The following is a 27,844-nucleotide window of genomic DNA, read 5'->3' as shown; positions in this document are numbered from 1 at the left end:
GTGATCTAACAAAAGAAATGACACTTGCTTAAGTTCCACATTCTTAGAATTTCTCACCCCTGGAAGAAAAATGTGACAGGGATAGCAACATTAAGCTGTCATCATATTTACTGCCTGTTTTGAAGCTATTTTTAAGGCAGCGTGGAATAATAGCTATTGCAGTGGAATAAGGGCATTAAACACATACAATCCAATATGCCATATTTTTCTGTCTATAAGACGCCCCCTATTTTGGGGGGACTCAGTTTTAAGAAAATGAAGGGAGATGGCCCCATGTATAAGACACCCCTTAATTTTTGACATTATATTTTGGCGTGGGGTGTAGTCTTATACACGGAAAAATACGGTACTTTGTTACACACTGGGCTTTTTTGGTAAATCTTTTCATAGGACTGTGCTTCTGGTTTGGCTCCTATTGCATATTAAAAGTTTAGTAGGAACCCATGATTTTCACAGTTTCTTTTAAGACTTACATCGAAGCAACAGTCCTTGTTAGTGGGGAGTTAGGATTTGGGAATACTCGTTAACTAACAATAAAGGTCAGGTGTGTTATTATATAACTGAGGTGTGTCAATTGTTTGTTTTCCCCATTTGGAAACTTAAGTAACTGGATTTGTATCCAATGCTGTATATTAGACTGCAGAAGTTTTGAAAAGTTAACTATTCAAAACAGGAATGGCATTCTCTGTAAAATGCTCTTGAACCTACGCTAGTGTAAAAATACACACTATTTTAAACATAGTTGAAAAAGCAATAGATAAAAAATTAAGAGTCCTGAAAGCCTTTTAAAAAAAACCTTTATGCAGGTCACATATACAAGATAAAACATAAGACAGTATAAAATGGAAAATATTTTGAACTGTCATACAAACAATTTTACACTCGTGACTGTACAATTTATCTTTGAATTATTTACAGATATACATGTTCTATGAGCTGGTGCTGAATTTACATTGAACATTTGAGATGGCAGATTGACAATTAGGTATTTTATAATATCAAACTTCCACTTTTTCATTTTATACATTTACAAGTGCGGCATTTTTTAAATAGTGTACATATACAAAATGTTGCAATGAGGGGTGCTTCTGTTCAGGGTTCCAGCTACATGACTCCATTCACATAAACACACACCCTTGGTTATTGCAATCCCCCTCCTCCATCCATGCCCACGGGGTATGCTCATAGCTGTCAACGTTTCCCTTTTTTAAAGCGAAATTCCCTTATTCCGAATAGGATTCCTCGCAAGACAAGGGAAAAGTTGACAGCTATGGGTATGCTTAGTTCCCCTGTTTCAAGTATCCCCCCCCCTTCCCCTGCATGGGGTGGGGTTTTGTTGTGGGGTGGGTTGGGTGAACCACCCCACCCACTGCTCAGTCCTAGCTACGTTGATTTTTAGATGTTTCTCCATTGATTTATATGCGTAATTTTCTCTTCTGGCCACTGGGACACTGAAAAACATATTACCAGTGTGAACTAGGAAGTCACCTAGTTTTTCAGCCGGAACTCTCTCGAACTCAGTTCCAGCATCTCTCAGATGGGCGCCATTGCCATTACAGTCATACCTCAGCTTACAGAAGCTTCAGGTTGTGTGATTTCGGATTGCAAACTGCTCCGAACCCGGAAGTACCAGAACAGGTTACCTCCGGGTTTCGGCGCATGCGCAGAAGCGCTGAATCGCAACCCGCACATGCATAGACACGCTGCTGCGGGTTACGAACGTGCTTCCCTCACGGATCACGTTCGCAACCTGAGCATCCACTGTATAAGAGAAGAAGAGGTGTTCATGGTGATTTCCGGCACCTCATTTTTCTAGAAAAATAGCACTTGCAGACAATGAGGTGATTCTACTCCACATTTTTCTGTCTTCCTGTTCCAGCCACCTGACTGACTAAGTTGTCAATTCCCCCCTCTCAACTTTCTGTGCCCCTTAGCCATCAAGGTGCTTTTTTTTTTAATCTTCAGACTTTTTGTACCTGTGCATCCTTTGTCAGCCAGTACTTCTCTCTTGTGTCTCAGTGGTACAGTTCTGGTTACATTAGCACAAGGGTGGGAAGAGTCAAATCAGAATTAATATTGGCATATAGATACACACCCATGGTATAAAGCGGTTTTCTCCAAGATTGAACTGGTTCCCCCAACAGCGACAATGCCTAGATGTTTTTCCAGCGGTTTTATACTCCCAACAATTGGTTTCTTGCTCATCAGTGGGTATGACAATTAGAATTTTGTTTCTGATGGTGCCTGTGGGGTGGAAAGAAGCAAATAAAAAATGGCTCAGCTTTTGTAAGTTGCTTTTGAGTTTGCCTTTTAGGAGAAAAAGACGAATAAATATTAATATCAAAAATAAAGTAAAAAATGCCTTCCCCTAGCAGTCTCCCAAAATTTCAAGTTATGTTAGGAGTTGACCGTCACTATGCAGTTGTGTCTTCTGTTGACTAGATACGCAGCCACTGCTTAATTTGTCGCTGCCAATAAGGTATAGCAATATTGATGGAGCCAGTAAAATGGAAGGCATAAGGTAAAGGTAAAGGGACCCCTGACCATTAGGTCCAGTCGTGGCCGGACTCTAGGGTTGCGGCGCTCATCTCGCTTTATTGGCCGAGGGAGCCGGCGTACAGCTTCCGGGTCATGTGGCCAGCATGACTAAGCCGCTTCTGGCGAACCAGAGCAGCGCACGGAAATGCCGTTTACCTTCCCGCTGGAGCGGTACCTATTTATCTACTTGCATTGCATACTTAAACTGACCATGCCTATTGGGGCCTTAGTTCTACCCGTTTCAGGGCAATAGGCCCCCCCATACTTCTATCTGATGATTTAAAAAATTGGGTAGGGAAGTGTCCCTTACCATGAGCTCCCGACTGCGTAGTCCATTTGTATTGATTACATAATGATCCTTGTCTTCTTTTTCCTGTGACGGAATAGACGTGTTAAGAGTTAGTGAGGGATATGGGTTTCTCTTCTTTAAGTAGCTGGTAGGGTTGAGTGATATATCAATACATCATCCAAAACCGGTTTGAAGTCTATATCGTGATATCAGTTTCTTGATTTTTGACCTGGCAATATATCGCGAATCATGACATTTGTGTGCTATGCAAAAATCACAATGCGGGGAAAACCAGGAAGCCATCTTGCTCTGCGTAGCTCCACCCTTATTCCAGACATTGCGATATATCGGCATATCGCAATGTTTATCTGGTGATAAATATTGCGATGTTGAAAACCAGATATCACCCAGCCTTAGTAGTGGGTGCTGGCCCATTAGGGCAAGTGGGGTGCTGCCACACCACAGAGGCGGGTTTAAGGGAGCGCATCCGGTTCACCTGCCAAGCCACGAGGGTGCCAGAGGGGGCACCTCAACAATGACAAACAATGGGAGGTGGAGGGGGCACTAAGTTTTGGTGTGGCACAGGGCGCCACTGAAATTTTAAAGCCCAAGTCGGCCACTGCCCACCACCTTTAGTCTGCACTCAGGCAGTCCCTTCCTGCCTTCTTTATATCTGGTCCAGGAGATGGCTCAGGTTCAAACTCGTCTGTCTCTGTGCTGTCCCTTGTACAATTCAGCAGGGAGGAACATGGGGGCAAAACATAGAATGAATTGGCTCTGCCTACAGCGCCACCTACTGTTGGCCTCCCTGCTTTTCACCCTACCAGCCCTAGCCAACACAGCATTTAAAGTATCAGTTTGTTCGTAGTTTTGCCAAACTGACCTCAGTACGGTAATTCAGCTTGAGATTCTACTCACAACAGGAATTACTTTTATTTCAACCAAATCTGTCTCCAGGCCAAGTTACTATGGATGGAGGGGTAGTCTTAGAAACCTACCTATATGCAAATGTACAGCTGTGGTTTCTAATATGAACAAAAGGTAAGACGTTTGCCCAAGTGAAGATCAGTTACTGCAGCCTTTTTCTTACCATATTGGGTTTGTACTTTGGTGCGCTGAGCTCAAGGTCCTTTTTTAGCAATATGTATAAAACTGCATCATGGATGGTGAGGAAAAACATGGATGGTTTAATTTCATCATCAAAAAATCCACATCTTTCCAGTTTATCCAGAACGCCGTCTGGAGGGGGGAAGAAAACAGGTTTCCAAGCCAGGAAAAAAGGTTAGTAAAAAATCTCAAGCACAACATTCAAATTTATTTTAATAATAATAATAATAATAATAATAATACATTATTATTTATACCCATCTGGCTGGGTCTCTCCAGCCACTCTGGGCGGCTTCCAACAAAACACTAAAATACAATAACCTATTAAACATTAAAAGCTTCCCTAAACAGGGCTGCTTTCAGATGTCTTCTAAAAGGTTGGTAGTTCTTTTTCTCTTTGACATCTGGTGGGAGGGCGTTCCACAGGGCGGATGCACTACCAAGAAGGCCCTCTGCCTGGTTCCCTGTAACTTGGCTTCTTGCAGTGAGGGAACCACCAGAAGGCCCTTGGCGCTGGACCTCAGTGTCCAGGCAGAACGATGGGGGTGGAGACGCTCCTTCAGGTATACTGGACCGAGGCCGTTTAGGGCTTTAAAGGTCAGCACCAACACTTTGAATTGTGCTCGGAAACATACTGGGAGCCAATGTAGGTCTTTCAATATTTTATTTCAGATTCAGGAACTTGGTCGCGGGCTTCCCAACTCGTCAATTTCATAAATGTTTCGCTTTGAAACAAACAGAGGGGCAAACCCAGCACCTGACAACAACTGTCAGGAGTCAAGCTGGCAGTAGATTTTGGAACTGGCAACCGGAGAGATGATAGGCAGGGATGCACCCATCTTGCTCTGCCTAAGAAGCTCTAGGTCAGTGTTTCCCAACCACTGTTCCGCGGCACACTAGTGTGCCGCGAGATGTTGCCTGGTGTGCCGCGAGATGTTGCCTGGAGGGAGGCGGGCGAGTCGGGCGGTGAGAGGCGGGGCTGCGGCGGCGAGGAGAGGCCGCCCAGCGCGGGGCTCTCGCCGTCTGCCTGCCTGGCTGCCTGCGAGCTCGGCGGGCAGCGCCTCCGTCCGCAGCGCCCGCCTCGCGGCTCTCATTCCCTGCCCCTGCCAAAGCTCACCCAGCCAAGCCGCGCTCTCCTTCCTGCCTCGCTTTGCTGCCTCCTCCCCCCCCACCCCCAAAGCTTGGAGGTTCCCCGGCAGGAAGGAGGGAACTTAATCCTCTCCAAGGGCTGCGGAAAACAGACATGCAAATGGGGGCTTGCCAGCTCTTCAAGCGCCGCCGGCTTTCTTCGGGAATTACCGCCCGCCGAGCCCGGTAACGCTGACAGGCCGAGCCGCGGGGCTTGGCAGCACAGCCGGCAGAGTGTGGGAAAGGGCGGCCGCCACGCGCCGGGCAAGGCGAGACTCGACGGGGAGGACACCGGCAGCAGCGCCCCCCCCCAGAAACCCGCTCCGGGCAGGTAATTCACAGAGAGTGGACAGAAGGAAGCCTTAAAGGGCTTCAGCCTCCCAGAGTGGCGGGGAATAATAATAATAATAATAATAATAATAATAATAATAATAATAATAATAATAATAATAATAATAAAATTGACAGGTGGTGTTTTTCTAGGTGAGGGGGTGGGGACTGTAATAACAAAAAAATCAGCTGTATATCAACCGCTGTTTTGCAATGAGGAATTGCAAATAAGGAAGATCAAAAGGAGAATGTTTTTTTGGGGGGGACTCTCTTCCTCTTCCTCCTCCTCCTCTCGTTCTTGCTCCTCTTCCTGGCAAAAGGGCTGCTGAGACCCCTTCTCTCTTGGGTGCTGGTGGGTGCTGTGACGTTGACGCTGCTGTGGCAAGTGCCTTTACTTAGCAGAGTGCATTCCCCTTTACACAGGAGGGGAGGGAAAAAAATTGAAACTTACACTTTCGTGCGTCCCTCCCGGCGTGACGCTGCGCGCTGACGTCACAGGGCTGTAATGGTGGTGTGCCTCGAGATTTTTTTCATCAAACAAGTGTGCCTTTGCCCAAAAAAGGTTGGGAAACACTGCTCTAGGTAGATAAGCCTCCACAGCAAGGAAATCTCTTTACACTAACAGGCCAGAGCAGATCAGCTGGTATCTCTCATCATTGCAAAAGGTCAGGCTTACTCCTATGAGCGACTAGAAGATTCACTTTTAATTGCTCATTGTTAGCTGTGGTCTGCCTTTCTACATCAGGCAACATCACCCCAAACTCCACAGGACCTTGGTTTAACGCTGATGCCATTTGGTACAAAGCAAGAGTACGCCATGTGACCCTAAAGCTTAAAATATAGATTAAAAAAGGTAAAGGACGCCTGACAGTTAGGTCCAGTCGCAAACGACTCTGGGGTTGCTGCGCTCATCTCGCTTTACTGGCCAAGGGAGCCGACGTTTGTCCGCAGACAGTTTTTCCGGGTCATGTGGCCAGCATGACTAAGCCACTTCTGGCAAAACCAGAGCAGTGCACGGAAACGCCGTTTACCTTCCCGCTGGAGTGGTACCTATTTATCTACTTGCACTTTGACGTGTTTTCAAACTGCTAGGTTGGCAGGAGCTGGGACTGAGCAATGGGAGCTCACCCCACTGTGGGGATTCAAACCGCTGACCTTCTGATCGGCATGACCTAGGCTCTGTGGTTTAGACCACAGTGCCACCCGCGTCCCAAATAGCCTCGTCCTCAGATAGCCTCTGAGGAAATTGTTCTAACTGCGTACTGTAAGTAGCTGAGATCTATTTCTGGGTAACTATATTTAAGATGGGGTGCCAGGCTACACTGTGTTCATCACTCGTGCAACTGAAGAAAAAGCGCCACTGACATTTCTGGGAATCGTGCGTAAGTAAGTACTTTTAGCATTTTAGGGACAGACTTAAGATAAGAAACAAACTTTGAGCATGCCACTGCTGTTCTTGAAATAATAAAAAATAGAACGGGGTCAACTTACCGTGTGCTCCCACAATATATACATCCACATCAATCCGGACAAATTCTTTCAAAGTCTGTTAAATGAAAAATTTACAGTTAGGTTGATGGCAGGATGAACTGTTAAAAGCTTGCTACTGTCACAAGCTTGCTAGGTGACTGTAAGCAAGTCACCACTTCCAAACTTCAGAGTTCCTCCCCACTCTCCCATTCCTGTCTGCAATATTTGGATGGTAATTCTGGCTTTCCATACAGGATTAATGAAATAACATGCCCAATGTGGTTTGAACACACCAAAGTAATATATCCATTCTGTGTCTTATTGCTACAGTATACAGTCGTACCTTGGATCTCAAACGCCTTGGCTCCCGAACAAATCGGCTCCCGAACTATTGAAACCCAGAAGTGAGTGTTCCGGTTTTCGAATGTTCTTTCAGAAGCCGAACGTCTGATGGGGCTTCCGTGGCTTCCAATTGGCTGCAGGAAGCTCCTGCAGCCAATAGGAAGCTGTGCTTTGGTTTTCAAACATTTTGGAAGTCGAATGGACTTCCGGAACAGATTCTGTTCGACTTCCAAGGTACACTGTAGTCATTTTCGGTTGGATTTTGTGTTTGACACAGTAAAGTCAACTTTTGCCCGTCACTTTCATATGCCTGGTTTTTCACTCCCTCTTGCCGCATGGTGAGATCTGACATGTCCTGAAGAATGCAAACAATTGATGGATTTCTAAAACATGCCTGTTCTGTGGCTCTTTAGGGTTACAGGTTTTTGTCCATTGAATGAGCTGTGCAGAATAAACATGTATTTTGTTCCAGCGTGGTATAACGTCAGACTAGGATTTGGGAAGCTGAGGTTGAAATTGTTACTTGAACTAAATTCAGTTGTTCGCCATTTATCAGTCTAACTTATCTCACAGGTTTGTAGTGCGCATTACAAAAAGGGGTACAGAAAAAAGCAATGTACACTGCGCTTTGGGGTTCTTAGAGTAAATCTGAGACACAAATGTAATAAAATGAATGAATAATTAGCTTTACACTTGTTGGCTGGAAGATGTACGGAGGACAATTACCTGTCCAAGGACTCTCAAAGCAGAAACATCAAGAAACGACACAGCCGAGAAATCAAGGATGACGCTGTGTGTGTCGATTTTCGGAACTGTGATGTTCGGAGGAAGGTCTGAGTTCCAGTCTATCTGAATTGGCAAGTCTTTGGTATATGTGGGCTGGTCCAGTTCTTCAATTCTGTTGTTGTCCAGCTCTTCGTCAGAGTCGCTTATGCCATTAACAGTGCAAATCAAGCCTTTCTGTATCAAAGGAAGAAAATTATCAGAATTCCAATTATTAACGAAAAGATAACTTAGTACACTAGACTGCCATTTCTACAGATAACCTGTTTACCTATAAGTTGCTGGGCAGGGGGAAACAGGAATGAGAGAGAAATTCTTTAAGATAGTAATGGTTTGTAAATCTTAGAAGAACGTAAGTGAGAAAGAGAAAGCATTGGGCTACTTCAGGCACTATTTTTTGTGATTCCTAGGCTCTAAGTCCCAAACTTCATTTTATGCCGCTCCCAATGCCTCCTAAAGCTGGTCTTTTCTTCAGTCACTTAAGAGTTCCTTCCTTCCTGTTTATTCATTTCCTCCTTGCTTTCCCTGGGTTTTTTTAAATGTCCCTCCACCAACTTCCTACATAGTTTCAGAACAGCTGGCAGTATTTTATTTGAGTGTGTGTGTGTATATATGTGTGTGTGTGTGTGTATATATATGTGTGTGTGTGTATATAAAAACATTTTTTCCTGGTCATATGACTTAGTAAAAGTACATTTTCCCACCAGCTGAGAACAAACTGGCATACTTTTTCAGAGCAGTAGACAATTGGTCTACGTTCCAGATTAGTTAACCTAGAACAGGGGTCAGCAAACTTTTTCAGCCGGGGGCCGGTCCACTGTCCCTCAGACCTTGTGGGGGGCCAGACTATATTTTGAAAAAAAGAACTAATTCCTATGCCCCACAAATAACCCAGAGATGCATTTTAAATAAACGGACACATTCTACTCATGTAAAAACACACTGGTTCCCAGACCATCTGCGGGCCGGATTTAGAAGGTGATTGGGCCGGATCCGGCCCCCGGACCTTAGTTTGCCTAGCCATGACCTAGAGCAACCCCGAATAGATTATTCATGAAGGAACGCGATCCTGGACAGAAAAAAATGTTGCACACCCCAATCCAAGAGATCTTAGGGTTTGTTTATTTTTTAAAAGAAATCTTAGTTTTAATTCAATAATATGTCAGTTTGTACAGGTTTATACAGGCACTTTCTTCAACTGCCAGCTTTTTATGATCTCAGGGAATGCTCTAAAAACTGCCGCTTTCCGTCTCTTATGGTAAAATGGCATTGCTGAACATTGTGTCACTTGATGGCAGCCTGGCATGTGTCTTACACCTGAGTGTACTGCTAATGCCTACTTGTGTTAAGTATATGTAATATTGGGAGTATATGTAATATTTGTTTTCCCAGTAGTGATGTATGGAAGTGAGAGCTGGACCATAAAGAAGGCTGATCGTCGAAGAATTGATGCTTTTGAATTATGGTGCTGGAGGAGACTCTTGAGAGTCCCATGGACTGCAAGAAGATCAAACCTCTCCATTCTTAAGGAAATCAGCCCTGATTGCTCACTGGAAGGGCAGATCCTGAAGCTGTGGCTCCAGTACTTTGGCCACCTCATGAGAAGAGAAGACTCTCTGGAAAAGACCCTGATGTTGGGAAAGATGGAGGGCACAAGGAGAAGGGGACGACAGAGGACAAGATGGTTGGATAACGTTCTTGAAGCTACCAACATGAGTTTGACCAAACTGTGGGAGGCAGTGGAAGACAGGAGTGCCTGACTTGCTCTGGTCCAGGGGGTCACGAAGAGTCGGACACAACTAAACGACTAAACAACAACAATATTTGTGAGCCCCCAGTAGCCCCAGTGACTTTCAAAAAATGATCTTCAGACTCCTGCAAGGTTTGTTGACTGGGATGAGACACTTGTAAATTCAGTGAGAGGTCTGCACCATTGAATGAATGCAGGATACTTACAGGTGTGACTTGAAGCTCGCCTTTCTTCAGCATCCTCCTGATTTTCCTCAGGGCTTTGTTGCGCTTGCGTAGCACCCTCAGTGGCTTGAACCCAACCTGAAACATTTGATTTGGTTTGGTTTGGTTTAGCTTGTTAAATTCACCGCTCTTGTAAGTTCTGAGTGTTACATGCACCTTGCACTCAGCTACATTAGTCAAAATACAGCGTTATAAATGCGTTATAACACTGTGACACCAGACGGCACCGTACAGCTGAAATCGCAACTCAATGCTATTTTCAGTTGTGAGCTTTCCAACTGTTTTTTGCATAGCGTTTTTTAATAGCTGCGTAGATCTAGCCTTTGGTTCACTGTCCAATATCCAATATTACATGAAAAATAATTTCTGTTAAGGAATTATCACCCACTCTCTCCCAGATTCCTAGGGGTTATGGGCACTCACCCAGGGTCTGTGTTCTTTTGGAGAATTGAAACACAGCGGAGACTATTGTAGATTTAAGAAATATGACTTATTCACCCAGTTACCCTGGCAACCTTCCAAATTCCCAGTCTCTGTTCACACCTCAGAGCAAGGGGGAAAGAGTTCTCTTGCATTGCCAATGGTCCTCAGTGGCCCTGTCTTGTTTCTTAACGGCCCTAGCATGGCCAGGTCGTCTTGCATAGGCTATTTCAGGAATTCCTCTGCAGCTTGTATTTCTCCCTTCACATCCCAAATACAGTGGGTACCTTGGTTCTCGAAATTAATCTGTTCCGGGAGTCCATTCAACTCCCCAAACCATTCAAAAACCAAGGCGTGACTTCTGATTGGCTGCAGGAGCTTCCTGCACTCAAGCGGAAGCTGCGTCAGACGTTCAGCTTCCAAAAAATGTTCGCAAACCGGAACACTTACTTCCAGATTTGCGGCATTAGGGAGCCAAGCTGTTCAAGAACCAAGGTACCACTGTAATCAAAATCCTACCATTTATTAATTTCTAGCGTTTCAGGGGGTCTCCTCCCCAAATCTATAACAATATGCTTACCGCTGCAATCAATTTGTCCTTGAAGAATTCAATATTAGCAAAGAAGATTGGGGATGGGCATCTGAAAATTTTCACTCCCTCTGGCTCATATATCTAGGTCAAAAATATGCATATTAGTTTAGCACATCGTTTCACAATCAACAGGCAGACACCAACTGCTGCAACCAAGATTCAGGTTCTTACATCTCTATAATCCTTCCTGTTTCTGTAGATGTCGCTTCTTCCAACATTAGCCAAAACTGTGCATTTTGGACTGAAAAACAAATAGAAAAATCAAATGAGTTGACTAACACACCGTAAGGGGTATTCATCAGACTTCCATTTCAATAAAGATGAACGCCTTTGATGGGATTTGTAGTCCAACAACTGTTGGACCATAGGTTCCCCATGTATAGAACGGTATTGTTAAGTTTAAACCAACTTGTGATTCAAGGACCCGCGCCCCCGCCCCCCCCCCCCGCATGGGGATAAGAAAGACACAAGGACACAGTATATTAGGTTAATGGGCTAGAAAAGGTGACAACTTTATTGATTACAGCATGTGAGAGGTATTGGCTTAGGCACTGGATAAACAGCAGAGCTTGACTCCACCCCCTCAGGGAGGGGTGAGTCTAACAAGGGTTAACCACCAGTGGGAGGAGTCTGTTGATGCAAATACAACCGAAAGCTCTCCCCTGATGTCACCAGGGGTCGTGCCATGGCCCTAGCCACCAGCAGGGCATCGGACAGGATCCACGACCGCCGGATTCCTTTAACGGAATCCCCGTAAAGTGAAGGCGTAGGCAATGGCCACACTCTGCCCTTCCATACACCAACAACATATTCCAATGCCTAACCGCCAATACCAGAAAGTTGTGACGATTTGCTACGAGGTAGGCGAAAAAGCAAGTGGCCAGTGCCAATTTGCCAATTGGGTAAAAACTCCTACCAGCCCCCTTGGGCAACCAAGGTGACCAACCAGAGGTCCATAGCAAGGTCAAGCATGAAGCGATGAACTAAAGGGAAGGGTGGGTGGGCAGTGGCGTAGCGTGGGGGGTGCAGGGGGGGCCGGCCGCACCGGGCGCAACATCTGGGGGTTAGGGGGCACAAATCCACGGGTTAGGGGGCGCAAATCCACGGGTTAGGGGGCACAAATTACTTGCCTTGCCCCGGGTGCTGACAACCCACGCTACGCCACTGTGGGTGGGTGACCCATTGAAACCTGGCAGCGCAATGAGGGGAAAGAGCTGCCGCGGCCGCATTTGAGCGGCTAAACCCCGCCCCCGAGCTTCCCTCCGATTGGAAGACTGACTGGGGAGCGTGGCGCGGCAGCAATGACGGCAAGCAGGGGCCGGAACGCCCCCTGCGAAGCGTGGGAACAGCTCCAGATCACAACCCCTCTCTTCTGGGAGGAGGAGAGACTTTAGCAAAGTAATTTCCTTGCCCTACGAAGCCCTGATAGCTGCAATTCTGTAAGGGGATGTCGTTCTCTTTCTAGCAGTAAGATCTCCATAGCCTCATCAAATTATAAATTTCTGGATTTTTCTGGGGAGGGGAGTCAGCTAGGATATACTGGTATAAAACTGGTACGTGTTTATGTTTGACCAATCCTAACGCTCAGAAAGTCCAATGGGACTTATATTCTCAAGTTAATGTACATAGGATTGCAGCATTATGGAAGTTTGGTAGACACTCAATACATCCTGCTCTACGAAAATGTTTGCTGTGATGCAGGGGTGCCAACTTGCATAAAAAATGGGGGGAGCAGCGGTGTCAGGCACAAGCCCCGCAGCTAAGGCGCAGTTCCTTCTGCCGCGGAGCCAGGTTCTGATGATGGAGCCTGCCGTGGGGGCACTAATGTGCGCCCCCTCTCAAAATTGCGCCTGGGGCCATGGCACCCCCCCCCCACGCTATGCCTCTGTCTTCTGGCCGTTAATCTTTTTTTTTTTAACCATTTAACTGTATGGATTGCATTTTTAATTATTATTTTTAAATTAATAATTATTACATGAATCTGACAAGTTAGGAAGATGGACTCACAATTGTGCACGGAATATAACAGTGAGGAGTTCAAATCCTACTCCAGCTGCCAACCCAAGATCCAGACCCAGCAAGATGCCAGCAAGGAAGGTCACGATCCAGATAAGCTGAGAAACATAGATAGATATTGAACAATCAGGTATCATGGACACATTTATCTACTTGCACTCTGACGTGCTTTCGAACTGCTAGGTTGGCAGGAGCTGGGACCGAGCAACGGGAGCTCACCCCGTTGCAGGGATTCGAACCACCGATCTTCTGATCGGCAAGCCCGAGAAGCTCAGTGGTTTAGACCACAGCACCACCCGTGCCACCTTAAAACACATGGTTTCCCCCAAAGGCATTCTGGGAACTGTTGTGCATTAAATACACTTCCAATGTATGGTGTTGATGTGACCAAAACGCTTCTCTCGGGTTTTGGAGCGTATGGATTGTTGAGCTGCCTCTGTGATCGCGCAGGTTTTATATGCATGCTGAGCTTGGCCTTCTTATAGATAGGCCTTTTGAAAACTACAGTGGTGCCCCGCAAGACGAATGCCTCGCAAGACGGAAAACTCGCTAGACGAAAGGGTTTTCCGTTTTGGAGGTGCTTCGCAAAACGAATCTCCTATGGGCTTGCTTCGCAAGACGAAAATGTCTTGCGAGTTCCTGCGGGGTTTTTTCCCTTCCCCCCCTTTTTCTAAGCCGCTAAGCCGCTTATCAGCTGATCCGATAAGCTGATAAGCCACTAAAAGTTGCTAAAAGCCGCTAATAGCGCTAATCCGCTAATCCGTCAATGGGCTTGCTTCGCAAGACAAAAAAACCGCTAGACGAAGAGAATCACGGAACGGATTCTTTTCGTCTTGCGAGGCACCACTGTATTGCTCTTACTGTGGAATGCCATATTTTTCGCTCTATAAGACACACTTTTCTCCTAAAAAATAAGGGGAAATGTCTGTGCGTCTTGTGGAGCGAATGTGCGGTCGATCGCTGGCTCCCTTTCTGGCTCCGCCCCCTTGCCCAGGCCTCCATTGTTGAATGTTCTGCAGACGGAGGCTGTTTGTTTCCACAGTGCCATGTGACTGGCTGATTAGATTATCTGTCTGGAAACTGTAGAAACAGCTCTCTTTCCTTTCCTAAAGAAGTTGCAGAACTGAGTTGAACCCCATAAAAACAGGATTTCCCCCCTTTTTCAAAGTAAGCTCAACAACTTTGAGCTGATCCTCAAAAAAAGGGGCTTTTTTCCTTTGCAAAAGAAGCTGCACAACTGTGAACTGATCCTCAAAAAAGCAGGGCTTTTCCCCTTTCCTCCTCTAAAAACTAGGTGCGTCTTATGGTCAGGTGTGTCTTATGGCGCGAAAAATACGGTACATATCATGAATGCATTCCAATTCTATTGACTAAGTGGAATTGCATTAAGTGGGTGCTATGGATTTGTGAAGCACTTCTCCTAACAAATATAAAGCAAAGCTCACTACAAGGGAGCCAATGAGTGCAAATTATTATTATTATTATTATTATTATTATTATTATTATTATTATTATTATTATTATTACACCGCCCTATGCCTGGAGGTCTCAAGGGCATTTCACAGAATAAAATCAAAAGATAAAACCACAAAATACATAATCAAAATAAAAACGACAACCCAATAACCCACATTTTAAAAGGGCATAGGATCCTCACAACATTTATGCCTCTCCCCCCCATGTCAGAATTCCTTGTTCTGTCTGGCGAAACTCAAAAGGCAACAATTTTCTGAATGACCACCTTTCACAATCAGTTTTAAAGGAGGGATTTCAAGAGTCTTTCACAGCGAGGTTTCTGTTGTTACGGATACTTACGCAGTCGTATCTGTCCTTGCCCCACAAAATCTTGATCTCTTTGAACTGCATAAGCATTCCCTTTAAATTGCCCAGAGCCAAAGCTGCGAGGACTGACTGTCAATGAAAAAACAAAACACACTTCATGGTGGAATCTAGACACATATTTTAAAAAACGCTGTGAAATTGCTTTTTTTAAAAAAAACTTTTTGAAAAATATTTGGAATTTGCCATAAGCTCACCATCGCAACCTAGTGTCACATTTGAGTAATGCACTTAAAACGTTATATTTGCAGCTGTATAGCTGAGACCCATGTTTAAGGTCAGATGGGGGGTAGTACTGTGTGTACTAAAATGCTATGATTCCTGGGGTGTTGCTACTTCTCTCCCCTGTTTTCCCCTTGCTTCCTTTCACCACTATGATGTCAAACTTCGCTGTGTGTAATGCGTATACTGCAACATGAAATATTCACCATGGGGGGGGGGGAGTGGCACCAAATATACCTTTTTTTCAACTTGCCCGCACTGTTTTCCTCAATCCACGATGAGGAAAGTGCTAAAATATTAAGCAAGGTCAGAATAACCCAACAATACTTTTTTTAAAAAAAATGGAGATGAGGGGCCTTCTTACACACTTAATTATTCTATAGACGGGCCTTGATTCTCTCTAAAACCCTGTGATGAGACTAGGAGTTCCAGCCACACCAGAGATTTAAAGTTCATTCCCCCAAAGAATTCTGGGAATTTCAGTTTGTTTGGGGTGCTGGGATTTGTAGCTCCGCAAGGAGTAAACTATAGTCTCTAAGATTCCAGACGGGGGTGGGGGGGGTGGGGAGCCATGACCAGTAAAGCGATATAAATTTGATTTAAATGTATGGTGTAGATGTCAAGTAAACCATGTAGACCCCAACAGAAACACCTATACTGCTAGGCAGAACAAATTTGGGGCATTGAGACATGGCAAATTGCCAGTTATTTTTACTATTACCATTGTTATTGGGAAGTGGGGCGTTGTTTTTATTCTCTAGTTCAGGAAGTGAAAAAATGTGGGCCATTTTGGAGCCTTGCTTTCCTGCTGCCAGGTAATTCCTTGCACAGAAAATGACTCTATGTAGATCTGGGGAATATCTGGCAAGCATGGCGTTAGGTTCCACTGGCGATGCTACAGTTTTTGTTCCGTCCCATTGGAAAGAATGGCATTATTTGTTGAATGGCTGTTATTCACATAGAAGTCCGTACCTTCTGCAATGGTTCCAAAAGATGACCTATGGCCAAGATGACAATCAAGACAATGACAGCTGAGAGGAGTCCAGCAATCTGCATGAGAAAAGTCCATTGTCAGTCTGCATCCTAGAATACTGCTTTCTCAAATTCAGTTAGTGCAGGATCTCGTCTTATCCAATACCTACTTGTGTTTTGCCTCCCGTGCTTTCTTGCACACCCGACCTGGACAGCGAAGTGCTTGCAGCAAAACCTTTGAACGCACCGCCAAAGACATTGCCTATTCCAAAGGCGATTAATTCCTTCAAAAACACCAAAAGGATATTTATATATTATGACCAGACAAGGCATTTCGTAAGCCTTCTTTCTCTGGCAATTTATTTATTTTCCTCAAAAGTATTCACATTCCTCTTAATATCCTAGGTTCTTTAAATGTAGAACTGGCATCTGCAGCGATCACTTACCTGGTTAGCATCGATGGGGTAATCATGCTTTATGGAATACACCTTCGCCACGGAAAAGGCCACAGCAAAGCCAACGATCGCAATAGCGAAACCGTCACCCACACAGCTTTCAAAGATACCTACATCTGGTGAAAAAGGAGCCTGAAACCTGAAAGCAAAGGTCAGAGGGGGGGTTAAAAAATCAGGGCATAAAGAACCTTTGTAGCATGTTAAGAAAGATGTGCTGTGCTGCCTCCATGTGTGTGTATCACACACAGCACAATCCAGTGTTTGCAAGTGTGACTGACTTTAATATGGACAGGACAGAGTGAATTGACTCCATTTTTGCTGTCTCTTAATGCAGGTCAAGCTGGGACGCGGGTGGCGCTGTGGGTTAAACCACAGAGCCTAGGACTTGCTGATCAGAAGGTCAGCGGTTCAAATCCCTGTGACGGGGTGAGCTCCCGTTGCTCGGTCCCTGCTCCTGCCAACCTAGCGGTTCAAAAGCACGTCAAAGTGCAAGTAGATAAATAGGTACCACTCTGGCAGGAAGGTAAGCGGCGTTTCCGTGCGCTGCTCTGGTTTGCCAGAAGCGGCTTAGTCATGCTGGCCACATGACCCAGAAGCTGTACGCCAGCTCCCTCGGCCAATAAAGCGAGATGAGCACCGCAACCCCAGAGTCAGTCACAACTGGAACTGATGGTCAGGGGTCCCTTTACCTTTTTAATGCAGGTCAATGAGCCCGAGCTTCCACAGCCACCCCCGCCATGAACCAGCACCAGCAGGATTGGAAACAACAGCAGCAGATACGTTCTACGCTATGATAATAATGGCTCTCCCCTCTCCTCCTCCCCAAGGCTGGCTTTTCTTATTGCCTTTTCAAGAAATAACTGGAAGGTCCTGAAACGACACTTCCCTTTGTCTCTTTCCTTCCACCCCCAGCTAAGGTGGATATACTTCAGTCTCCGTGTGAAAAGAAATAATAGAAATAGTAGTTTGGGTCAGAAAACAAGATGGACCCAGGGAGCAACAGAGAAGAGGAAAACAGAGCATCGGGCCCTGTGAGATAACAGTATACAGTGATACCTTGGTTCTCAAATGCCTTGGTACTCAAACAACTTGGAACCCAAACACTGCCAACCCGGAAGTAAGTGTTCCAGTTTGCGAACTTTTTTCAGAAGCCGAATGTGCTCCGTTTTGAGTGCCACGCTTCCGTTTTGAGTGTTAGGCTTTTGATTTGAGTTCCACGCTTCCGTTTTGAGTGTTACACTGAGGTCTGTCTGTTTTTGCTATTTATTTTGCGTTTTTGTTTTTGCAGGCTTTTTTGTTTCGCTTTTGTGACTGTGTGGAACCCAGTTCCGCTACTGATTGATTGATTGATTGATTGATTGATTGTATGACTGGAGTACATTGTTTATTGCTTTCGTTTTATGGATCAGTGGTCTCGTTAGATAGTAAAATTCATGTTAAATGGCTGTTTTAGGGGTTGTTTTTAAAAGTCTGGAATGGATTAATCCGTTTTGCATTACTTTCCTTAGCAAAGTGTGCCTTGGTTTTGGAATGCTTTGGTTTTGGAACAGATTTCCGGAACAGATTAAGTTTGCAAACCAAGGTACCACTGTAATGCATTTGGCGGGGGGGGGGGCTGGCTGTCACCCTCTGGAGATCCTGTGTGGGAGCAAGTAGGCTTTGGCTGTCTCAGTCTGTTTCTTTGAAAATAAATCCCAAGACTAGAAAGCCTCCAGAGACCTCTTTCTGAAGAATACCATCGGAGATGGTGAATTTTTTTGTTCCGAAGGTGACTGGTCATATTAATACCTCCCATCAAACTCATGGATAGCTCATAGCTCAGGACCCATTTACAGTGGTGCCCCGCAAGACGAATGCCTCGCAAGACGAAAAACCCGCTATACGAAAGGGTTTTCTGTTTTTCGATGCGCAAGACGAATTTCCCTATGGGCTTGCTTCGCAAGACGAAAACGTCTTGCAAGTCTTGCGATTTTTTTCGCTTTCCCTCCCCCTTTTTCTAAGCCGCTAAGCCGCTAATAGCCTTTTAGCCGCTAAGCCTTTAATAGCCGCTAATCTGCTAAACCGCTAATAGCGCTAATCCGCTAATAGGGTTGCTTCGCAAGACGAAAAAACCGCTAGACGAAGAGACTCGCGGAACGGATTGTTTTCGTCTTGCGAGGCACCACTGTACAAAGCATTTAACTGTCCTTCTATATTTGGGTCAAGGTGTGGTAAATACGTTCCCCAAAACTTCACTTGGGATGAAAAGCTTTTTATCTTAAATTTGTGGCACTACCATTCCCATTCAAGAATAGGGTGTACTTACCCCTTTTCAAGCTTTCCAACAGTGTCTACCTGGAATTTCCCTTTGAAATCAAAACCATAGGATAGCCCCGTTGCGATGACAGTCTGGAAAGAAGCAAAGTAGCCGGCATAAGATTTCAGCAAGGTGTTTCTCAGCTAGCGAGTGGGCATATCTTCCATTTGCTAAACCTTTGCCATAATACTTGCCTCCATATTGTCATATTTATCTTAGCTACTTACATTTATATTAGCTGATTACGCCTGAGGCTCCAGAAATAAAGAGTTCACTAAAATGGCCAAACAAGCCCAGGCTATATTGAAATATATTGAAATGGGGAGGGGGGCTGGCACCTTGTTGTAGTCCATCACAATAAGAACAGTTTGGCATCGTTTTTGCGGTGAACTTGTCAAAAATATTGTAACACAGGGCGGAATTCAGTGTCACACCATGACAAACATTCCATCTGTTTTGTCCATCCCAAGCCCCCTGTTGCAATTTTGGGTTGTTTGGAGGGGACAGTGGGATAAGCTTTGTTGCACAAACAGAAGTTCTTGCACAGGGCTTCTGCTGTGCCCATAGTTTGCTAAACCTATCTTGTTAACTATAAAGGTAAAGGTACTCCTGACCGTTAGGTCCAGTCGCGGAAGACTCTGGGGTTGCAGCGCTCATCTCGCTTTACTAGCCGAGGGAGCCAGCGTTTGTCCGCAGACAGTTTCAGGGTCATGTGGTCAGCATGACTAAGCCACTTCTGGTGAAACCAGAGCAGCGCACAGAAACGCCATTTACCTTTCCTGCCAGAGTGGTACCAATTTATCTACTTGCACTTGATGTGCTTTCGAACTGCTAGGTTGGCAGGAGCAGGGACCGAGCAACGGGCGCTCACCCCGTCACGGGGATTTGAACTGCCAACCTTCCGATTGGCAAGCCCTAGGCTCTGTGGTTTAGACCACAGCGCCACCCATCTTGTTAACTATAGTGTGATGCAATTTTAAATGAGCTGTATTTCCTCATAAAAGACAACCTGATACACCAGGAAAACACCAACCGAAGAGGATTATAGGTGGCTCTCTTTTTCTTTCTTTCTTTTTGTATAACAATATTATTTTCCTCGAGCTGAAGAGAAGTGTAATGGTTTGCATCAGTATGTAGGACCAGCTGTGTAAACCATGGGTTGGCAAACTAAGGCCCGGGGGCCGGATCTGGTCCAATCGCCTTCTAAATCTGGCCCACAGATGGTCTGGGAATCAACATGTTTTTACATGAGTAGAATGTGTCCTTTTATTTAAAATGCATCTCTGGGTTATTTGTGGAGCATAGGAATTCGTTCTTGTTCCCCCCCCCCCAAAAAAAAATATAGTCCGGCCCCTCACAAGGTCTGAGAGACGGTGGACCGGCCCCCGGCTGAAAAAGTTTGCTGACCCCTGGTGTAAACAAACAAACAAATAAATAACTCTTGGTTCCCCCTCCTTTTAAAAAAACAACAAAAACAGAGAGAGATAAACAATTACCACAATGAGTTCAATGGGGATAGGTGCTGGGAGCTTGGTTTTGTAACGTTCATTCAATTCTTTCACGAAAAACACGATGACCAAGATGATCAGTGAAGTGACAAGGTCTGCAATGTTCGTTTTTGTAATCTGCTCGAATATACCTTTCAGCGTCTGTTGCACACACAAAAACAACAACGACAACCATGATGTAGGAAAGGGTTGCGGTAATTTACTTTAGCAATTGTACGTTTTGTTTCAAGCACTACTAAGGTAGTAATGATACTGGATGCCTCAGAGTCCATCACTTATAGGCGGTGGAAGGAGGAATAAAGAATACTACACTGAGCTGCTTATATAATATATAAATTGATATTGCAAATGTTGGGCTGGGGACCCTGACCATTAGGTCCAGTCGTGACCAACTCTGGGGTTGCGGCACTCATCTCGCTTTTTTGGCCATGGGAGCCGGCGTACAGCTTCTGGGTCATGTGGCCAGCATGATTAAGCCGCTTCTGGCGAACCAGAGCAGCGCACGGAAACGCGGTTTCCTTCCCGCCGGAGCGGTACCTATTTATCTACTTGCACTTGGGGGTGCTTTTGAACTGCTAGGTTGGCAGGAGCAGGGACCAAGCAACGGGAGCTCATCCTGTCACGGGGATTCGAACTGCTGACCTTCTGATTGGCAAATCCTAGGCTCTGTGATTTAACCCACAGGCTGAGCAAAAAGGAGCTTGCAAGGGCTGGAGACAAGTTTTTTAACTGCAAAAAGTCACCAGGGTATTTAAAAGCATTTCTTGTGATTACTTCTCAAATACCTCACAATAGCTAGAGAAAGTGGTGGCGCTCCTGAGGAATAATCAGGTGCGGGTCAGAAACACTTACCCATATAATTCCCAAAGGTATATTATACCCAGGAACTGTCAGCTGAAAGATGAATTTCAGTTGGGACACGACAACATGGATGGCGGCAGCTGTTGTGAATCCGCTTATTAACGATTGGGATAAATAGATAACAATGAAGCCGACTCTCAACACACCCAACAGCAGCTGGAAGAGACATAAAGAAACAAACGCTGCTTTTATGGGAGCAGAACAGAAAAGAAACATTATGGGATTTTTATTATTTCTACCTAAAGTGGTCTCCTTTTTGCAGCAACAAACATGTTTTTTAAAGGCCTGTTTTTTTCTCAATACACCTTTAAAGGTTTTTAAATTGTTTCATATCTGGTGAGTTTGGATTTTTGAGAACCTCATTTATAATTTGTATGAAATATACACCTGATTTTTTCAATTCAAACGGCAAGCATCTCTTAATAAAGGTCTTAAGAATTGGGGGGGAGGGGGAGAACAGAAAAGAAACAGCAATCTTGCTAGTCTCCTGATATTACTGCTTAGTATCTATAAACCGGGCTTTTTAAAAAGTGCTCTTCATGTACATTTTCTTACATCATCACACTCCCTCATGTGGGGCTAGGTGCCATGAGAACACCCTGTGGTGGCTTCACAATCACACTGAAATGCTCCCTCCCTGATCCCTGGTCCAACTGCATGCTGGGAACTTAAAACCAGAAAAAGTGTCAAAGCAATACAAAAGACATAAAACGCTCACCCAGTAAAATATTACTAAGAACAAGTCCTGTCCCCCTGCTCGCTAAAAGATAAGCACTACCTTTGGAGGCAACCTAATTAACCAAAGACCCAGGTAAACAAAAACAAAAAAAATTCTTAGCCTGGTGCCTAAAGACGGACAAGGATGGTGCCAGGCGAGTCTACTTGGGAATATCATTCCGCAAATGGAGAGGCCACCATTGAAAAGACCTGTTCTCATATGGTCACCCTCCGCACCTCCCTTGGGTGAGGCATGTGAAGAAGAACTTCTGACGAAGACCTCAGAGTTCAGGCTGGTTCATATGGGGAGAGGTGGTCCTTAAAGTATTATGGTCCATAACCATATAGGGCTTTCCATCCATTGGAACAACGGCCCATGAAGTGACTCGTGTAAGGTGAAAAGGGAGCATCTGGGCATTAGAGTGACCTGTGTCGCTGGCCCTTTTCAACAGTGTGCTTACTTTCTTCTCACAGGACACTATGGAGTGATTTTGTGGCATGATCTAATGCTTGGATGGATTGGAGCATCAGGGATGGATAAACAGATGAAGACAAGAGTGACAGATATTGCTTGGAAAGACTTACCTGAAAGATGCCCGCAAGCATAGTCACCGATGCGGCCACCACGACTCTCTTCTGATTTATCTCATCCATCAATGTACTGTTTGCTAGCGTGCTGTTACTCACTGGATCTGGGACTATTCGTATAACGGCGCCTCCTACCATCAAGCTCAGGACAGGAAAAGGACCTGTGTGGACATTGTAAGAGCTTCAGCTTAAAAGCTCCTATCAATAAGAGAAACTTGGGCCATGCACTCTTAAGTGTGTGAGCACAGAGTCAATAGGATTAGAATCCCCCTCCATTCGTTAAGGTGTTCCTCAGCCATTCAGATCACACCATGTTCTTCATCCTGAATTTTGTTTTCTGGGTAACCTCTTGATGGTTCAACAATGAAGCCGATTACCTCAAACAGAGATGGGGAGCTGTTGGGTCACCAAGGTGCTGTTGACTCCAACTCCCATCAAGCCCAGCCAACGTGGCCAATAGTCAGGGATGCTGTGAGTTGTAGTCCAGCAACATCTGGAGGGCAAAGGTTCCCCACCCTTGACCTAGAGCAGTGTTTCCCAAACTTGGGTCTCCAGCTGTTTTTGGACTACAACTCCCATCATCCCTAGCTAGCAGGACCAGTAGTCAGGGATGATGGGGACTGTAGTCCAAAAACAGATGGCGGCCCAAGTTTGGGAAACACTGACCTAGAGGAATGGTGGGCTCTCCTCCACTGGAGGTCTTCCAGCAGAGGCTCGACAGCCATTTTTAAAGGATTCTCTGCTTTGAGATTTCTTTCATTAAGCGGGAAGTTGGACTAGATGATTCACGAAGCCCCCTCCACTTCTGTGATTCCATAACAAGGTTGTTGATAAAAATCCACTGCATTGTGACTCGAAGCAAATGCCTCTCTCTCTCTCTCTCTCTCTCTCTCTCTCTCTCTCTGTGTGTGTGTGTGTGTGTGTGTGTGTCTGTGTCCCATTGATGTGCGGACAGATCACATCAATGGGACTGACTTATGTAGGCCTCTGTATGACTAGGCCTTTAGTCAAATCACCTCTGACTGAGTGATCTAAGGTACATGAGAGCGCCTTTCTGGTGCGCATGCTCCATGAGAAAAAGGAGCTCTCCCCTTAAGTGGTAGGAAATGCTTTGTAGACATGGAATATTTCCCATCATGAAAGTAGAGGGAAGATTATCGGCTCCATGCACATAAATTACAGTCCTATTCTTTACCTGTTCCATGTTTCTTTCTGCAATACCCACTGAAATCACCCTGCTCCTAAATATTTATGCTGACATATCTGCATGTGATTCTATCAAAATATCACCATGGAGGTATAGCATCTTGTTTTATGGTGTTGTGCCAGTAGCACTATTGGCTCCCTTATCACACAATGTACTGGAGCAGCCATTCTTACAAGTGATGCTTAGCTACAGTATGTTCTATTGGAAGAAGTCTAGGTAAGGTGAATTAAAATCTTGGAGAAGGTGGCACCGTGCCAAGGTCCCTTGGAATGCCGTTCAACTTACCAACCGATATATGTCTGGAAGAGCCGAAGAAAAAATATATAATCACTGGGAAAAAGGCTGCATAGAGTCCATAGCCTGGAGGAATGTTTACCAGCAAAGCAAATGCTAGACCTAAAATTAGAAAGAAGAAAAAGTGCATCGCCTTGGAGAATATGATTGCATGTAGGGGAGAGGTGAGCGGTTGGCTACCTTCCAGAACCTGTTGGTCTCCAACTCCCATAACCCCTCACCAGCCTGGTCAATGGTCAGGGATGATGGGAGATGTAGTCGAGCTGAACATCTGGAGAGCCATGGATTCCCAACCAATGATATAGAGGAACCTCTAATATGAAAATAAATGATGTGCCATTTATGAAAGAACTGAATATATTTACCTTGTAGAACAGCTACGAGCCCCGTGCTAATTCCCGAAACAATGTCGCTGAGAATCCAGTCTTTGAAGCGGTAGGCAGGTAGCCAGGAGATGACAGGAAACAAATTAAAAGCTACTTTCTTTGCTTTTTGTGGAGTGCAGCTGAAAAGAGAATGATTGAATCATGCAAAAGTTAAACTACCCAGCTGGGTCTAATAAAAGGATGAGAATGTATATAACGGAAAAAATGTTTGCTACCAAGACGACGATACCTTTTTCATCAGGAAACTCTAAGCAGAAGCAAAGAACCTGCAAATACCCAAACTTTGTTTTGAAGACAGTAAATTATGCCCTTCATCATTTCTCTGATGAAAATAGGAACGTCTAATTCAACAACAACAACATTTATTATTTATACCCTGTCCATCAGAGTGGGTTGCCCCAGCCACTCTGGGTGGCTTCCAACATATTTAAAAACATGATAAAACATTAAACATTAACTATACAGGGCTGCCTTCAGATGTCTTCAAAAGGTTGTATAGTTACTTATCCCCTTGGCTCCGGGGTCACATAACTTCCTACCCTCAAACATTTCTCTGTTGAAAATACAAAAGTCCTAAAGAAAAGCGGGACATTTCAGGATCAAATCAGAAACCGGGATAGCTTCTGTAAATCCGGGACTGTCCCTGGAAAACAGGGACACTTGGAGCGTCTGCAAGCCCTAACCCACTTACCTCGGAGGGAGGGAGTAAGCCTCATTGAACTCAGGATGTCTTACATACTATGGTTAGAATTCCATTGTTATGGCCCCATAGACTGGTGTTTTATTGTGGTATTATTCGGCAACACATTCTTAACATGATACCAGTGCATTTGGAGTGCATTAGGTCTGGGGCCTACTTGTTTGTTGATCTCTTAAAACCCTCCTATGTTGTTCTCTGGTTCAAATATTTCCAGAGTGGTTTACGATAAGGAATGCTCGGGGAGGACAGAAACTTCTGATAGCGCAGAAGGGGCCAAGAGCTCGCTTGATCTTGGTTTTTTGATCTTGATTTTCTGACGGCTCCTTCTGCGTTGCCATCTGCCCATGGGCAACGGCTAAATCAAACGTACACACCTTTGCTTAGCTGTGAAATGAATGTGGCTTGAGGGTTCCTTTCAGACCGATGCTGGTTTGAGAGAAAAAGTATCAAGCAGCACAGCAGCATTTAAGAAACTACAGGTTAGCTCTGGGCAACACCGTGTGTACATGCACCGGCAGTGCAGCCAGAGTAACTGGCAACATGTACACAGCCAAAGATTCAGCCGCCAGCCCAGCCAGCGTCTGAACAAGGAAATGTAGTGGAAATCTCTTGTCTTTCATCTCAGGTGGCAAAAGGTCCTGGGCCAGCCTTGACATGTAGGGATAATATTATATAGTGGTACCTTGGGTTATAGACGCTTCAGGTTACAGACGCTTCAGGTTACAGACTCCGCTAACCCAGAAATAGGACCTCGGGTTAAGAACTTTGCTTCAGGGTGAGAATAGAAATCGCGCAGTGGCAGCGGCGGCAGGAGGCCCCATTAGCTAAAGTGGTACCTCAGGTTAAGAACAGTTTCAGGTTAAGAATGCATCTCCAGAACAAATTAAGTTCTTAACCAGAGGTACCACTGTATTGTCTCCCGCACTCTTCAGGATTGGTCTTGCCTCCTTGTTTGGATGGGTCACAGAGCATTATGCGAATGGGATTGAGTTAAGTAGCAGTTTGGTTATGTGCATTGAACTAGGTAAAGGTAAAGGGACCCCTGACCATTAGATCCAGTCGTGGCCGACACTGGGGTTGTGGCGCTCATCTCGCTTTATTGGCCGAGGGAGCCGGTGTACAGCTTCCGGGTCATGTGGCCAGCATGACTAAGCCGCTTCTGGCGAACCAGAGCAGCGCACGGAAACACCATTTACCTTCCCACCAGAGCGGTACCTATTTATCTACTTGCACTTTGATGTGCTTTCAAACTGCTATGTTGGCAGGAGCAGGGACTGAGCAATGGGAGCTCACCCCCTCGTGGGGATTCAAGCCGTCAACCTTCTGATCGGCAAGTCCTAGGCTCTGTGGTTTAACCCACAGCTCCACCCGCGTCCCTTGTGCATTGAACTACTCAGAGAATTAAGATGAGTCCTTCAAGCTGGCGGTTCTTTCTTGTTTTCTCCTTTAACATGCCAGAATGCTATATGCAGGACCCAGTGGGGAACAAATGCTTGGAAATCTTTTTGGAAACCAGCTGAAAATCTTACCAAGAAATCCTGAAGAATTACCCCATGGCACCATTTTATTTTTTTATCCATGTCTGCAAAAAAAGGTCTCTTACCTAAAGCATACTCTGAGATGGTCCACAAAGTTTTTATGGTATCTGGGCATTTTCTGATGCTCTTCATCAAATGCCAGGTCTGAGTACAGTGGCCGAGCCACAACATACTGGTTGCCAACGGGTTCCACCATGTCTCCAGAAAACACTCCCCTACGAGCTTTTGGAGTCCTCCTGAGCGTTAGTCCTGTAAAGCCCTGAAAACAAATACCGGTAACAGAGTGTGCTTTTAAAATAGCTTAGTATTACGAAGCCCACAGATGAGTGAACTCTAAATTAAGCATTAAACATCTTTGAAGATCAAACGGAACAGTATTGAGGCGTTATATTTTTCTCAATGGCCTGCTTCCTCCTTCCTCTTCACACTGCAAAGTGGTGGATCTGTGGGGCATCCCCTTGCCCCTAAAAGGAAAGCTCAAAAATAAAGGAGGCAGGCTGCTTATAAAGGAGCCAAAAGTTTGGAATTTGAAATGGCCAGGATGTGTGTGTGTGTTTCTTTAATGTTTCCTGTAATGATCATGAGAAAAGGGAACACTATTGGCTTTCATTGTTTTTACACTTCAGCAAATTTTGGAACCTGAAACTTGGTTTGCGGGTGAGTTTGGAGTCATATTGAGATTTACAGTAAGCAACAACCAAAGGTTCATTCTCTGTAAACTGAGAATTCTCAAACATGAGGAAGAAACCTATTAGTTATAATTGGGGGGATTTTGACTTGTTCCAGTAATTTATTATTATGGCCTGTCCTTAATACTCTGGCTTTACAATAGTTATTAGTTCTTCTCAGTTGCTTCTGTTTTAAAGTGATCATTCTAAATATTTGCGTTGCTTCTAGCGTTTAGATGTATTTAGATGTATTAAGAAGTTTTCCTTCTCCTAGATGGGCTCCCTTCCCAGGTGAATGAGCCCCATCTGCCCCTCACTTTCCTCCACAGCCCATGTAGAAGCCATCTTCTTGACCATTTTACACAACACTGGCTCTTTTATATGGTGGGGAAATGGAACACTAACATTTAAGGGATGTTATAACAAGGAGAAGGGGACGACAGAGGACGAGATGGTTGGATAGTGTTCTCGAAGCTACCAGCGTGAGTTTGACCAAACTGTGGGAGGCAGTGGAAGACAGGAGTGCCTGAAGTGCTCTGGTCCATGGGGTCACGAAGAGTCGGACACGACTAAACGACTAAACAACAACAAAAATAAATACCGT

At 45.0% G+C, this 27,844-nt stretch overlaps 2 protein-coding genes across 2 annotated transcripts in view; both read right to left on the bottom strand.

Moving 5' to 3' along the window:
- The window catches only part of DUS4L (dihydrouridine synthase 4 like), a 72,136-nt gene that overhangs the window by 31,900 nt on the left and 12,392 nt on the right, over window positions 1-27,844 (bottom strand). The window lies entirely within an intron of this gene.
- SLC26A3 (solute carrier family 26 member 3) lies at window positions 820-26,771 on the bottom strand. The gene is made up of 20 exons (XM_081211574.1): window positions 26,638-26,771; window positions 24,314-24,453; window positions 23,940-24,050; window positions 22,445-22,608; window positions 21,134-21,298; window positions 20,270-20,422; window positions 18,783-18,865; window positions 16,469-16,616; window positions 16,193-16,306; window positions 16,023-16,100; window positions 14,805-14,900; window positions 12,981-13,087; window positions 11,145-11,214; window positions 10,962-11,054; window positions 9,944-10,039; window positions 7,931-8,164; window positions 6,884-6,938; window positions 3,918-4,066; window positions 2,849-2,911; window positions 820-2,244 (listed from the first exon to the last, which is right to left on the bottom strand). Exons 1-20 carry the CDS (start codon window positions 26,766-26,768, stop codon window positions 2,221-2,223), a joined length of 2,274 nt encoding a protein of 757 aa, XP_081067700.1. The 5' UTR covers window positions 26,769-26,771; the 3' UTR covers window positions 820-2,220.

This window comes from Podarcis bocagei (genome assembly GCF_964188305.1).
Source record: "Podarcis bocagei genome assembly, chromosome: 10".
NCBI classification, from domain to species: Eukaryota; Metazoa; Chordata; class Lepidosauria; order Squamata; family Lacertidae; genus Podarcis; species Podarcis bocagei.
This window is presented reverse-complemented; position numbering and strand designations above follow the sequence as displayed.